We start from the raw sequence: 17,206 nt of genomic DNA, 5'->3' as shown, positions 1-17,206 counted from the left end.
ATAAGGCCAAACGGCAAAAACCATAAAGATAATGTCTGGGATAAAGAATACAAACAGTTTGGTTCATTTATGGAGTTCACAATTGCTTGGGAGTTGGCTTCAAGATATTCTGAAATTACCATGATTCTTTTAAATTACTTTTGTCGTTACGAAACATACTTAGATGGGGAAGGCGATATTTGCACCAGTTTAAAATCTCTTTACTTCTAAATCCCATAAAATCGAAAGCATTATTAATTTTCTTAGTTACAGTTTATTAAATACTTTTAACAAATATGTCGAAACAATTTCTTTCCACCAACTAAGTTAAATACTTATTTCACAGCGATAAACCATACTGGTCGTCTGATAAATTTAACAGCCCATGAAAAATGGCAATAAAATTTAAAATCTCACAATGTGAAAAGCATTTAACAGTATATTCAAATAAAATTATATGAAATACACTACACAATAACCTTCAAAAATATAACTAAGTCACAGAAGAATCATGCCAATGCTATATCATATTCATCAGCATTACTCTTCGCATAACGACTATTCTCAGTTAATGATCATTTAGCTTCCAATTTATTTTTTCTTCAAATAACCTTGGCCGAAACTTTTTTTTTTTTTTATGTACCCACCTTTCTGCCCGTAGACCACCCCCACCCGAAAAGGAAAAAAAAGGAAGGAAGGAAAGAAAAATAGCGCCACATGCAAGCCACAAATCGATATCAAATGGACTCGGCAGCGGCTGACGTCTTGACGATTCGTCCATAGAAGTAGGGCACCGCGAAATATTTCTTTTATCCTTTTTAATAACATTTTTTTTCTTTCATTTTTCGAACACTCTTCTTCCATCCTTGCAATAAACGAGAAGAGCCAGCGCGCAGAATGCAAAAATAGCGACACTGATCGAACGTTTCAGTTCTTATACGAAAAGCTTTTAGAACAATTGAAATATATTCTTTTAAGCAACGAGTCTTCAATATCCTCCACCACCATCATCTCACAAATAAAGTTCGTACTTCTGAGTTTGTGTTAGCCTAATTTTTAAATGCAAGTCAACAGAAAAACTCCAGTCCTTCCGATCTTGATATAGTTTGCCAAGAAAATTAGAATTAAATTGGTGCGAACTTAAATACAAAATTTAAAGAAGTGGGAAAATAAATTTTAAAATTTTGTTAAAAATAAGAACATAATAGTATACTTAAAAAATTGTTTAAGGAATTTTAAAGCACAAAAATTAACCTCATAATAAAATTTTTAAAAAGGCAAGGAAAAAAAAATAATAACGACAGCAGCAGATTAATATGATAGTAACATCCATTTATGTAACAGCCGAGTTTTCAATAATTCAGAAATGCAGGTAAAGAATCTGAAACATTATGATTTGAATTCCTAATAAAAGAAATGTTTCAGACTAGCAGCGCCATCTAACTAATGCAGGGTAAAACAGGAGCATATATGATAGGATATAAAAGATAACAAACATGCGGAGAGAAAAACATAAAATATAATTTGTCATTAAAATCGAGACCAAACAGAAATAAAGAGCGACATACCCCTTCAAAATTTGCACTCAAACATTTAAGCAATAACTTTACAACTAAGACAGTATAAATACTGATTTTCATAAATCGGAATACCAAAGAAATGCCATTCATAATTCTCATCAGGCCCCATTTGGTTTTATTTCATTTATTAAAACGGATTATTATTTTGATTTCCCATCGACTTTTTTATAACATCAATTAAATGACTAGAACGACATAAATAAGCATGATCTTAAAATTTCATCAATGCTAACGACTCTCACCATCGAGTTCTATTGCCAATTATTTTATTACATTCTGAAACTAATATAATAAACATACCTTTGCATTGTTAGCCAACGGATTCTAAAACAATGCGCGCTTTTGCGTATGCATTAGGGTGGGTTTAATTCGGCAAAATGAGGGTGAGAGAAAGGAGAAAAGGAGATGGTTACATTTAACACTAAATCACAATTTACATTTAGCACTCCGGAAATGCGTACATCTTTCCGCGTGTCACCTCTTAATAAGATAGAATTGTCGAAAAGTGGCCGTCTCAGAATACTGAAACGAACAGTAGATAGATAAAAAGGGGGGGGGGGAGGGGCTCGGCTCTTAAAAGCAGCATTGTGCGCCTTAAAACGGCTACTATAAGAGAACCCAATGGTTCATCTCACTACCACAATTAAGTTAGTACCATGCCAAACGTATTACAGTTAAAGGAAACCAACTTTAAAATGAATCTTAATGCAAGAAACTGCGTATGTTGCACCAATGAATGTGAAATCGTTTAGCTCCAATTACAAGATACAATTTCATAATCTGGTACCACTTGTAAAAAATACGTACAGCTATTTCAAAGTTCAAGCATAAGAATTTTCGCTGACGAAGACGTGTCAGTAAGGATCAATTTTCGAATCAGTTGATGCAAATATAGACTTAGTAATTGCCTTCATGGATTTCGCTTCATTTCGCGACATTGACGCCCACATCTACAGCCTGGATAGGAAGAAACGGGAAAATATTCCGCCTTTTCTTCTAACGGTTTGAATTTCCGGAATGCCACAGCAGAACGGAAATGAAAGCGGCTAAAATCTTTTTCTTCTTTTTCGACAAGACTACGAAGAAACATCGGAGAACTGCTGTGCTTCTCTTTTATTTTCTTTTATCTTTTTTTTCCCACATCATATCTCATTTGTTAAGTAAAGTAGATTCCAGAATCAATTCTCATTCAATGCTCCAAATGGCCTGTACTACAAAACAATTCTCTTATGATTGATTTTTCAGATAAATGCTTTAAACTGATTAGTGGATCTAATTTCGTGAAATATGTCATGATCCACTGCTTGCATTAGAAATGTTAGAAAAGCTTTTAAGGTTCCGAACATTTTCGAAAAACATGGTGCAGAAATACTTTAACCATATTTCGGGGTTTAGGATTGTTAAAGATTAGCAATAGAATGTCAATATTTGAAATAAACATTAATAATTTTTGAAAACTGGTATTTAATAGTATAAATTTAAGCAAATTCTTAAACTTCAAATTGGCTACACCAAAAACTATTACTCTCATCCAAACAAAACCTATACCAAATTAAACTACATAATTTTCTCTAGAGAACAAGCGTATAGTTATAATAATAAATAAAAAGTTTAGAACCAGTTGAGGATTTCTCAAGAGATTTTTAGTAAATTTATGATGTTATTATTCAAACAATAGGCTGTAAATTAAAGAAAAATTCACTCAATATAATTTCTTTTAGTTCATTCCCTAGAAAATAATAGAAAAACAAAGTCCACCAAATTTCATAGTAATATGACAATTATATTTCGACTTATATTAATATACTTATTTGGGAAAAATCATTTAAAGTATACAGTAACATGTTTTAATAATAAATTAAGTGCGTACATACTTAAAATTCACCACATTTATAATTTATACCTTCTTCCTAATCGACATTTAATAATTTTCTTTTTTAATCATTTTTTTCTGGCAATTTTTAGGCAAATTTGGCAGTGAATGCCGCCTAGATTCTTTTATTCTGGCTTTGTCGAGGTCAGCAAATGCTCTAACTGCATTTGCACTAGGATATTATCCATCAACCTTAAGGATATTCAGTAATCCTATAAAAGCTTCGTTAAAATGTATTGCAGACATAATATCCCTAATCCTATGGTTCGGAGTTCAATAAAGGCATATTTTGGTACAAATTTCCACAAAAACTTTTGAAACTCTCAATGGCATTTTACGATTTTCCTTGCAAAAAATTTTCCGTATTTAAAACTAAATTTGTGTTTATACAAATTTTTAACATGTTTCTGGCCCTTTAAATCGGTTTGCTTCCGGTTATTTAAATGTCCACTTCCGGTTTACCGATCATTACTAAAATATTAATATATTTACTTCTAATTAACGTAGAGACAAAAGTAAACCAGTTTTGGATAGCTCAAAGACTGGTCTATCCAATAAAAGTATTTTTTAAGCCATTTTTTGGCGAAAATCGACCTTATCATCATGTTCGGATATCTTAAAATGAAACCAAAAGTTTATGCAATTATCAGCCTTTTTTAATTAAGCTGAGAAATGTGTATGTTTTTTATAAAAACCAAATGCCATAAATAGTGAGAAGGGGCTGCAATATTATATAATATATACTTAGACTAATTACAGTAATGCTAAGCAAAATTCACGAAAGAGCAGTATAACAGCGAAACACTAAACTTGAAATTACAAAGACATTTTTTTTTTCAGAATTATATTATTAAACTAAAAGCCTTATCACATTAATCACAACTAAACTGTCCTCAATAGACGCACATCTTTATAATAATTATAAAATAAATTTCTACTTTTTCCTGTATATTTTTCCCCTAATGGAATTTCAAACGTTCGTTTTCAAATATTAGACAAAAAAAAAAAAAAAAAAAAAAAAAAAACGTTAAAAGATAAAACGTGAATATAATCAAATTAAAAAATCTACCACATTACTGCTCGGTTCAATAAACTTAAAACTGCTGATTCTACTATCGATTTCCACTTCCTCTTATTTTACTAGCTGACAAATGAAAAGCAGCTGATACATATCGCAATCGTTTCGTATATGTCGTTTGCAGAATGAAAACTCGCGAGAGAAGGGGGAAGGGGATCTAAAATATTAAGAATAAAAAGCGCTTTAGAAATTCTGTTCTAAATGAGTAGAAAAAGATACAGCTACTAATAATTTTTAAGAACAAAAACAACTTGTCATCCTGTATACAAGATTCTTCCCCAAGTATCGAACCGCTTGAAGAACAGTTCCACTTCTTACATCGATCTGCCCCCACTCAAAGGTGACCCAATACAGTAAAAGAGAAGCAATTCCTATAAAACAAGGATCACTGAAGTTTCGAAGAGGAAAGGGTGAGGGAGAGAGAAAAAAACCCAACCCACCCGAAGAAAGTCTCAAACAAATCATACATGAGGACACTCCAGCGCATGCTGTGAGAGGGAGGACAGAGGACACTACCGAACTCTTCGTTGAGAAGTTACATTTCGATGCCCACTTTTCAACAAACCGAGAATCGAACGTCTCGAATAAATCGAATACCTAGGATTCGGCAAAGAATAAGAGAGAGAGGTGGCTTCAGCTCCTGTGTGCAATAAAATAAAATAAATAAAAACTTTTTCTGCGAAAGAAAGGAAGATGGCAGGAAGAGTGGGGAGTGGACTCAGAAGTTATAGCAACGCCGACCGAGAAGTTGCGGCGCAAACAAAAAAAAAAGGGGGGCATCAAAAGAAAAAAATAACCCAAGCAGTCGATAAAAGGCAAGGAATCCAGCGGAATTTGCGGATGAATGGAAATCGATCGCTGCAGTTCGATAGTTTTCATCTCTCATCTGACTCCTCCTCTACCCCTTCTTTGAAACCCCTTCGGATATATATGGAGGAGAAACTTTTTCTTCTGGCAACCCACCCACATTCTGCAGCCTACACAACCACACGCTCCTTAACTTAATGTACTTTGGCCGCAAATTGATGAGCCCCGAATGGCAACCAATAGCAAACTCGCCATTCACACCTGCAGTCGATGAGGCCAGGAGATAGATTCGCACCTTCCATCGACCTCTTTGCCGCCACTTTTTTTTTACCCTCCCCTTCTCTTTCCTGATATGATTTATGAGGTGGAGTAAAGTTCTTCTAACCCTGTTTAAAAAATAAACTGTAATTTCCTCGACGGTACACCGGATTGTACAATGAGCCGTGAAAATGCTCTCCCTTCCAGGACGGTAATAAACAAAAAGTTGGTGCGTTCGATATAGCCTCTAAGGCAAACTCAGTGTTTCGTTTTCATTTGAATCAGTTATGACAATCCTACAATGGCGAACTTACACAGTTGCCTCAAAAAATAAAAGTAAAAAATTAAAATATTCTATGTCAGAGTTCATAAACTTACATTTAGATTTTAATGATAAAATGCCATTAATTATAATATTATGCTATTAATGCAAACAAAATGCTATTAATTACTTCAATAAATATTTTTCTAAAAACTAGGTGCTTAAATATTCAATCACTGACAATAGACAGAAAAATTTCTACAAATAAGTACAAAAATCATGCTCTTTTACAATAACAAATTGAATCGTTTAAACAGTTACGCAATCATAAAAATGTCCGATTTATGAAACTTTTTAATGTGAATAAGTGAAATCAAAATTCTTAACTAAAGTACATGAATTTTTTTTTTCTCCAAAAAGAAATAACCTAGAATCATTAATATTACTTGAAAAGTACTATTATACATAAGAGTCTTCGTGAGAGGACTCAAACTGCATATGTTTATTTAATTCTCTTTAAAGAATTTAGATCCCTCAGAAAAAAAACGCAGTGAAATTTTTCTGAAAAGTAAATTACAATCAGGATAGGCTCTCAAATTAATGTTTAAATCTATTAAAAGAAGTTAATTTTTTTTTAAATCACAAAAAATTATGACTTTTTCCAGAATTAATTTTTATGATGTATTAATAATAATAAAAAGAAACAATTTCATGCATACAAAATATTTTAATACTATCATAAAATAGAACTTGCCAAAAAAATTGTGCAAAAAAATTTAATTTAAGAATATGATAATTTGATTAAAAGAAATAAATTTAAAAAAGGGCCATTCAAATTAAATAATTCAAATTTTAAGGTATATTTCATTCAGCTTTTTCTGAGTTATCAGAATCAATCATTGAATGTTCTTGAAATAACACTATAATCAATCTCGATTTAAGAACCATATGCAACAAGCTTATTTTAGCTTTTTCTCAAGATATTTTGCTGTCATAACATTTTTTAAAGCATTTCGTTGACAGAATATTGTTTGAGTGACACTTCTTTTGAAAAATACAGGTACTGATGTAAAACAAAACCTAAAAGTATACACTATGCTAAATGAAAACAAAGAAATAAAATAATTATAACTAACTGAGTAATTAAATATATAAACATATATAAAAAGTGCTTGAGATATTACAAATATTTTAAGAATACTGTATAAAAAACTTTTATAAATCTCATTCATAAAAAAGGTCTCAAAAGTAATTAAATTTGATTTCAAAAATGCTGAAATTCTAAGAAATGTATCAAGTCTGAGAACTGTATTAAAAATAAATGCTTTTCTCTCTTATTATGTAAATATTAGTATTTTTAGAGGGAAATATATCACTTGAAACTAAGCCAAAAACTAATAATATGATTTGCATTAAAATTTCTCCAACAGCTTAATAATCCTTCAATCAATTATTAAGGTACATAAATATTGATAAAATATGAAAGCATGCAACTCTTTTTATACATATAATTCTATTTACCAAATTTTCATATAATTATTCAGTAAAGAATACAAAATTAATCTGACAAGCTATATTAAAATTTAAAAAATGAAAAATACATCTTTATGTTCAAGAAGAAAATGAAAATAGTACCATTCCACACCATATCTGTAATCTCGTTCTAAACATACAAATCCCCCAATTTTATATTTCTCAACATCGTAAATTTATAACAACATATCATTTTAATATCAGTAATGGAATTCTGAACTTGAATTATCTTTTCCAGGCAAGTTTAAAGAATCCCCCTACAAAAACTAATTCTTTATTTAAAATTATGTTAGTATTACTCTATCTGGTAATGCTTACTCATTTTTTTTCAAAGAGAAATTAAAGGTAATTTAATTTTAATAACTATGGATAATTTTAATTAAATGTTGTCATGTAATAATTATTTTCAAATGTGTTTAATGCTTCATATTTTTCAAATATCCAATTATTTATATCTTACAAAAAATATCTAGAAAAACAAAATGTAAAATTGAAATAATCAATTATACAAGCTGAAAAAAAAAATTTTTTTTAGATACACAAATACTTAAGCTTCCTACAATTATAAAATTCCAAATCATAACTTCAATTTTCCATGATAAACATTTGAATATTCATACTTTTACATTTACATATATATATATATTTATATATATTTTTTTCTGTTTGCAATACAAACAGTTTTAAATAGATTTTCAAAAACTGTCTGGTTTCATGCAAGTGGCATTTCATTTTTCTTCTGCAGAATCTTATGCAATGAAATAGAACTAGCTTTATTATTATTATTATTAATAATACCAATCAAAATTAACACATAGACCGCCACTCTGAACCCAGTAGAATGTAATTTATATAGACCTGCAGGTCACCATTGGCCCCGCCACCAATCAGTGTTTATTAATTTTATTATTATTATTATTATTATTATTAATACCAACCAAAATTAACACTGATTGCTGTGCTGAATTTCTTAGAATGCAATTTATATGGGCCCACCAGTCATCGGTGCCCTGACAGCAGTCAAAGTGTTAATCATATTACCAACATGAAAACATTATTCTTCAGCTAAAATAGTAGCTTGTGAGAATTAATGAAATTCAGCAATGAATACAATTTCTTAAATCAGTTACTTTTGTAAAAAATACTAAGATATCTTAAATAGGGATGAATACTGCAAGAAAACTGAGATAAAATCAAAATATTTCAAAAATATTTAAATAACTGTTACCTTACCAACTTACAGAATAGACAACAAAATATTTGCTAGCAACTGAATTCATATATCTTCAGCTCAAAATTTAAAATATTTTGAGTAAAAACAGTTCTGTTTAGAAAACTTTTTTTTTTAAATATATAAGAACATTTATTATGCTTTTTAAAAACTTATTGAGTATTTATGCCAACAGCTTATTAAATTATGATGAAAAACAAACAATAATTTTTATCCATCAATAAAATTATTAACTTTTAAAAATAAAAAGAAATAAAAAAATTAACTTTTAAAAGTAAATATCACAACTTACTTTTCCTAAACACAATCTCTTATTCATAGCTAGCAATGCAGCTGCTGCAGCTTGATGATCGGTGAACTCCACAAAACAATAAGGGTCATTCCCAGGCTAAATTCAAGGAAGAAAATTGAACATTAGGACATAGTGTTCCTATTACCATTAAAAAAAAATCAACTTTCAATCTATGCATAGCAGAAAATAAAGAAGCACTACGAAACTTATTTTTGAATAACACAGCAAATATAGTTAATAGCAAAGATTATTCACTGAAAATTAGCAAGAAACAAGAATTGAACACATATTGAAAACATGGAAATGGCCAAAAAAAAGTTTAAAGTAATAAGGTAGGGTAGTTTATTTAGGCAGAATTATAATAATCAAATGATATAAATGCTTATCAAATAGTAACCATTTATATTATTCAAATAAACAAGAAATATCAGTTTAAAACACTAGTAAACTCACTTTTAATTCGATTATGGATGTTTTATTGTGGTATCAATTTTAATTCCAACAATCAATTGCTGAAGTTATGCAACATAATGAAGCACTAAAATTAATAGCCTTTTGTTCAAGTTATAATTTATGCCTTATTCCAATATTAAAATATTCAGAAAATTAAGAAAGATTTGAATTATTATATTATCATATTTTTAAAACAAGCAAAAAAAAAAAAAAATCGCGAGTTCATTCAGAGAATCATTACACAAAATAAAACCTATATAAAAAGATACAATTTCAAAGCTGTTCAATTTCCTTTCTATGGAAAAAAATCTATTTCAGCTATTAATAGTCTAGTCAAGTCAGTTTGAAAGCTTACAGCTTCCTTATATTTCATATTAAAGAGTGACATTTTTAACATAATCAATATTAAAATGTCAACAACGCAATAAAACTGCAACGGCAAAACAAATATTAGACCAATGGTGGAAATTTAATTTTTATGTTAAAAAACAAAAATTAATTTAAATATGGTGTTAAAATTATTTTGTGCAATATATTTTAGTATTCACTCAAACACACAATTTTTTTAAACTTTTAATTATAAAGTTTTTGAAAAATAGAACTAAAGTTTCCATTCTGATAGACAAAAATGTATTTGTACCAAATTTGATCATTCTAAAACAATTAGTGCAACCTGTAAAGCACCAATACACATTTTCTTTTATTATTAAATAGTTTCTTTCAATGTACAGTTGGTTCACTGGAAATCAATATGTTTAATTACAATTAAATTTTTTCTGTATAAATAATATTCAAGATTCTCCTAATGAAATCATTTTTAAACATTAAAGAAATATTACTTGATTAGCTTTATGCCTGTTCAATTTAAAGTATACATATTTAAGTCCTTTCTAAATTCTCATGACATTGAATTAAATAATAGTTGCGCTCTATCATGACATCATAATGTCTTTAAAACATTATTGCTCAAGCCATCTGTCACCAAATTGCATGTTCACTTTTGAGATATTATTTCATTTGCTTCCATATATAAACTAAGCAGATAATAAACTAAATATTTCTTCTTTTCCAATAAGAGTAAATGATTACTTAATATTTAATGAAATATTGAAAATTTTGAATATCATTGCAGTAATGAAACATATTAAAAATCATATGAATTTTATATTATATATATTGTCCAAAAATAAATTGGTAAAATTTAAAATGATTTAAAAATTATTTTTATGAAATATTTTTGAAAGGCATTAAAAAAAAATTTTGGAAAAAAAGTTGCTATTTGAAAATTATCTTTCATATGAATTCAAGAATAATGCAAAAATGATCAAAAGATCTTTCAAGGATGGGGGGAATACTAAACAATATTATTTCATGAGATATTATAATACGGTTACAATAATGCTTCTTTCCTCACAGTAATAATAAATTAAAAATATTTAATAATGTGCATAAATTGAGGAGGTAGGATCACAATAATATTTTTGAAAGACAAAATCTTCCAACATCTTTCAGTTTGGAGGAAAAAAAGAATTAAAAAAACTGAAATATTACAGAATAATAAATCTAAAAGTAACAAAATAGAGAAATTCATAGCAGTTATGAAAAAATATTATATGACTTTTTGTTTGATCTATGATTGATATCTAAATCAGATTACTTTTATTTCAAGCCAGTATTTTAGAATTCCTCAGAACGTAATTATGCAAATGACAGTCGATAACCACAGTATGATATTCTGATTTATTGTATGTAGCTTGCCATCCAAATTTGCACCCAATGCAATCTGTTGGACATAAAATTTCTTAGAATGCACATTTTTTAAATAATATGCAAAAGCCCCCCCCCCCCTCCTGTAATGATTTTCCTGAATGGCATTTTTTAAAACATTATTTTTGACTTATTGGTTAAATCTTTTAGATTAATATGTTAAATTATGGATGCTTCTCAAATTCCAACAATCAAAATGCATCAATTTTCATTTTTATATTTGAAAGAAGGTTCAAACAAATGAATGTATCTATATAAAGACAGAGAAATTTGATAAATCACTTTATACTGTGACAGATTCTTGGCTTTAATCACATGTCTTCAGACAATTACTTGATCATGAAAATCATTAAAACAGCCTTGGTCTTGGCTATTTTACATATAAAATATAATGTAAATAGCATCAGTAACATTTTGTCATAACACAGAGTATAAAGATTTTGATATAGTCTTTTACAAAGTATAAAGAAAGATCTCACCTAAACAGATAAAAAAACTTTAATGTATAGTTATAATTATACAATATATATATATATATAATTACAATATCGGTGAAAGGCCACATGCCATATTGATGCATTTGCATTTGTTAAAACCCATTATTTACTGAATTATGTTGCCATTAATTTTTCAACTTCATTTTTGCACTAGTAAAGTTTTCTTGCAGAATAATCCCAGGGAACCCAAGAAAAATGTTTTAATTAATAAAAATCTCTTAATTTAATTATCAATTAAATAATTTTAATTCCTACTTTTAGCTTATATTAACTTCTTGCTATTTGGGTTACATTCTCCGTGTTCTTTAGAATACCATCAGCAAAAATTGTCATAGTACAAAGATATAAGCCAGATTTAAATGGTACTTTTAAGTACCGTCAGTAAATAAAGGGTTAACATATTGAAAATATATAAGCTAACAAACAGCCAAATATTTGACAGACTAAGTCCAAAATCTGATATAGAATTTATGCAAATATATTACAAATTTTAATGATAAATTTAAAAAGTTTAAATTTCATCCATCATTTTTTTTATTTTTTGAGTTGTAATATTCATGAAGACAAGAATTGACAGACTTCCATCTCACAGACAGATATAAAAAATTTGATAAATATTAAAGTTGTAAACAAATTAAATGGACTAAATTTGCTAATTTAGTGAAAATTTTATACATCAAATTTCATGTCTGAAGTTTGTTGTATTTTTGAGTTTTGCTGATTTTAAAATTGACTTGATTTCAAAAAAAAATGTGTATTTCAGACATTTTTCTACTACAGTATTTTAAACTATACTTCAATAGAAAATTGATTGATAGCAAGATAAAAAGTAAATAAATCATGCAAAAAAAAAAAAAAAGAAGTCCAAAATTTGAAATTGCAGTTAAGCCTAATAAATCATGGAAACTAGTGCTGAGCACAAGCAAAATTTAAATGGTAAGAAATACAACTTTTGAATTAATAGTTGTTTTAATTATGCAATAAGCTATTTAATATTTAAAATTCATAAATTAAGTTATTCTACTGACATCACAATATTATATTTCTCAGTTTCATTTTTCTCATTAAAAAATCATTATTCAAAGTGATTATTTACCAGCATACAAAATTTCCAGAATAAGAAAAGGTTTTATTTTTATTTTATTAAAAGCCAATATACATTTCTGCCAGAATTTTGAAAGTAAATCATCAAACCTCAGGTTACTAAATATGACACAAAATTTGAAATTACAAAATTGACACAGAAGAAAATAGGCCCCAGGTCATTTAAAAACTTTATTAAAAGAACAATTTTTTCTTATTGATGTATTTAAGAAATATTATACAAAATTTATTTCTACATCATGCAAGTTTTTAAAAAAAATTTATGAAAATTTAATCACAAAAGATTTTTATGTCCTGCAATATTTTCCAAATTTTGAATATTTTAAAAAAGTATTTACATGCATAATTTGCAGTTTGCTTCTCACTATTATAACAAAGCAAACAGTTTCACTTTTTTGGAGTTGAATGTCATACCTTTTAATTAGGGCCTAGTATCATTACGGAATAGTTACACACTTCTTCTACAGGCAAAATAAATTTATTTCATTTTTAATCTTTTAACAGATAATATGTATTTCTTAAAGTGATTTTACAGGTATGCCATCCATTTGTCAAATTTGTAAGTCAAAGTGTCATCATTAGAAATTTTTCTTTCCTGTGTTTATTTTCTAAGGTAAAGTAAAAAATTGAAAAAATTGCTTTTAATTTATAAAAAATGATTTTAATAACATTCTATCATTTTAGTAATTATTTGCAAAAAGGAAAAACACTTGTAATTTAAATTCGGTATTAACATGTTTAAATCTGTTGACTATTGATAAGTTTATATCAATGAAATATTTTTTCATGTCAGTTTCAAATAGTTTCGATGCGATACAAAATTTGGTTCTTAGTTTACTTCTTGTCAGCAGATTTTAAGTCAAGTTTAATTTAAATTTCACAGCTTAGAAAACTAGCTGTTTTAAGAAACTTCGTAATTTTTAGTTTATTATTTTTTTTTTTTTCAAAGCATCATATTTTCTTTCCCTAATGTGCATGATGGCATGGATTAGTGCAATTTTATTAGCCCTTTTCATTTTGTATATGCATGCGTGTATGTTTGTGTGCATTTCCGTGTGTGTTTGTTAATTTGTCTAATAGAGACATTTACTTCAATAAAATTTATAACAACTTTAAAAAAAATGTTCAGAAATTGGCAAATCATATTTTTAATTCATTTCAATTTTTAATGAACTCATAATTTCCACACTATTAAGTAATTATGGAAAGGTATTAAATAATTATATTTTGAATTTTAAAAGCTTAATAGTATTTTAGGCAAACAAATTGGTTGGGTAATACACAATTGAAAAGAAAGTAAAAAATAATTTAAAAAACATTTTAAATTTTTTTTTAAAAGCTTTACGTACCAATCTAAAAACATTAAGAAAACATTTTTAATTTTGTTAACCTATTTCATTATATATAATGCTTGGATTGCAAATGCAAAATAGTATTTTAAGGCTTTTTTTTTTTAATTCAAATTCCTAAAAAGTGTTAATCTTGAGCTAAGAGATTTAAAATAATGCTTATTATCGTATCACAACAAGATACCCAATAAGAATGAAAAATGAAAAGAGATATCAAACAAAAAAACACAAAGTAGAGTAGTTAAATAAACCACTAGTATTTTTAATGACAAATAAAATACATATTTTAAATAAAAACTTCAAATTATCAATAAAGGCAACTTAATTAACTTAACAGTGCATGATATAAAATGAATATAAAAAGGGGAAACATTGCAGTCAAAACAATTTAATAAAATGAAATCTATTTTTTTTTTTTTTTACTACCGAAATAAAATACAATAAATTACAATAAAATTTCCTACACAATTATATAAAAGTTAATGAAATTTATATTTTATCATAAATATTCAAAATTATCAGAATGTTTTAAGTTTTATATTATATCCTCATATGGCAATTTAGGAATAGATTTTTCAAATGTATTCCAAAAATAGTTAATTAAACTAATTTGATACTGCTCTAAAGTAGTAAAGATAATGGTTCGAGAGACAAATATGCTTTTGTCTCAAATTTCAACTGTTCTCTCTTCTTATAATATAGATTCTCGAACTTTTTAAAATTTTGTACCTCATAAATATGAATCAAAAACAAAAGTATCATCATAAAAGCATTTTTCAATAAAAAAATAAATAATCTTAAACACAGTGTTCATAATCAAAGAATAATATTTTTTTAACTTATATCATTTAATTAACAGAGAATGCACAATGTTGTTGATTAGCAAATTTCAGCAAAATCAAAATTGTAATAGCAAAAAAGAAAGTGGTCGAAATAGGGGGGGGGGGGAGATTATAATTTTACATATTACATGGTGAACTGTAGATGATAAAAAATAAAAATAAGTGAAAATGAAGAATCTCTAATGAGAGAGTGAGAGAGAAAGCAAGAATGACAGTGTTCATAACAAGCAGAGCTAATAGAATTTAAATTGCACAACTATTTTCAAGGATGCATATTTTTGTTGCAGATCACCAGCAAAAAAAAAATCTTTAAAAAAGATAAACATATATTACATTAGTTTTGATTCTTGAAAATTCTGGGTTAAAAACAACTATTAACCTCCTGCATCTCTTAGGTTTTTCTATATGAATATCATATCTATCGAGAAACTTGTGTAAAAATTGCAAGCAATAAACGGTTTTGCAGGTGTTTTATGTTGGTGAAAACTGCAGGCATTTTGTGTTAATTTTAATGCGAGTTTTGTTCTTAGCATAAAAAGTTTGAACTATATTCTAAACATTTTTATGTGCATTACTTTTTGTATTTGAGATTTCTTATTAAAATATTTCATTTTCTATTTAAGATAAAGATTATTTTTAACAGAAATATTTATCACACTGTTTCAGTTTATAGAATTGGAAGACAAACTGTATGCTTTTAAAACCCCTTTTTCAAATTTTCACAGAGTTTTAAAGTATTTTTTTTCTTCTTCTTTTTACTTTCTTGTATAGAAAGTATAGATAAAATGTTGTAATTGTCAAAAAATTAAATTTTTTTTTTTTTGAATTTCCACATTTCAGATATCCGCCAGTTCAAAAAACATTATTGGAACATATGTTTTCAACAAAGATAATTCAAAAACACTGAGCTAGACCAACAAAATTTGGCATATGGATTTTACATCAAATTCTGAGTAAAATGTATTCGGAAGAAGTCTGTTTGTCTGTTCAAATTTCAGCTAACAAGATAACAATACACCAAAGAAAGTTGAATAGATAAAATTCTGTACACATATTTAACATCTATAGTGTAGTCACCTATCACATTTTGAGTCAAATCCAACAAGGGGCTAACCACCTGTATATCTTTACTTTCCGAAACCTATAAATGTGATAACTCAAAAAAGTAAGTATATCAAATTTGATACATGATTTAGTGACTACAATTGTAGTTCTGTGTCAACTCTCTGTTTCAGTAAATTGGAAAAAATATATCTGAAAGTCAAATTCTATTTTCAGATACTGTTAATGGTATGCCAGGGATTAATCGCGAAAACCCTCGAAAAGGATCCAAAGACTGATTTAATAAAATTGCTTTATACATACTAAAATATAACATTTCATAATTACTGTATGCCAATGCCATCAAAGTATTCTCTGAGATAACACCTTTATTAGAGACTATGTAAGAAAGTTTTAGTGAGACTGTTTATTTTTTTTATTATTATTTTCAAATATACAGAATTTTGAATTGCTTAAAAAAATCCTGCATTTAACCAACTAAAAAAATATATGTGTGGAATTTTTTTTTTATTTGAAGATAAAGAGTTTATGGTAATTTCTAATCTGTGACTATGTCTTTTATAATCTCTTTTTATTTCATCCCCCCTCCACTCTAATTCCGTACTTTAATTTTCAAATTTCATATATAAAAATAACAAGACACTGTCATAATATACAGACATATGGCATTTTATTTGAAAATTAGTTTTTTTTTTTCTTGTTGTTGTTGAGTTTATATTAATAATAATGAATAATTGTGTATTTTTCTTTTATTTGACCATGTTGTGTCATAACTGGATAAAAATTGGAAGATACTTTCAAAAATGTTTAATGTATTGCATTATTTCTCCCATATATAAAATTACACTCTATTATATTTATTATTCATGTTTAACTAGCTTTGCAATTAGTATTTTCCCCATTTTTTTTACATTTTAAAATAATAAATTGCATAAAAACTTTAAATTTTAATCATACAATCTAATATTTTCAAAATTAGAATAATATACAGAATTAATTTTTCAAAGACTTGCATTCAAGCTTTTTTGAAACTACTAAATTTACCTGTTAAGGATATTATTATGTAATGTGTGTTATGAAGAATGACAGAAACTGATGCATTCTAAAGCCAATTAAGTAAAAAAAAAAAAAAATTAAAATTACTAGATTATTCAAAAAATGATATATGATAGATTGCAATGCTTTGACACTGATTAAAGGGACTTAAATAATTTTTCAATAAAAATATTTTTATTAAAA

At 27.3% G+C, this 17,206-nt stretch overlaps 1 protein-coding gene across 1 annotated transcript in view; it reads right to left on the bottom strand.

Annotated features, from left to right (window-relative positions):
- Positions 1-17,206, bottom strand: part of LOC129985282 (nucleolysin TIAR-like) — a 77,505-nt gene that overhangs the window by 43,538 nt on the left and 16,761 nt on the right. The window contains exon 4 of the mRNA XM_056095257.1: positions 8,894-8,989. Within this exon, the coding sequence (XP_055951232.1) occupies positions 8,894-8,989 (96 nt within the window). The remainder of the gene's footprint in view (positions 1-8,893; positions 8,990-17,206) is intronic.

This window comes from Argiope bruennichi, chromosome 9, assembly GCF_947563725.1.
Source record: "Argiope bruennichi chromosome 9, qqArgBrue1.1, whole genome shotgun sequence".
Classification (NCBI taxonomy): domain Eukaryota; kingdom Metazoa; phylum Arthropoda; class Arachnida; order Araneae; family Araneidae; genus Argiope; species Argiope bruennichi.
Note: the sequence above shows the minus strand (reverse complement) of the source record. Positions and strands in the feature narration are given on the sequence as shown.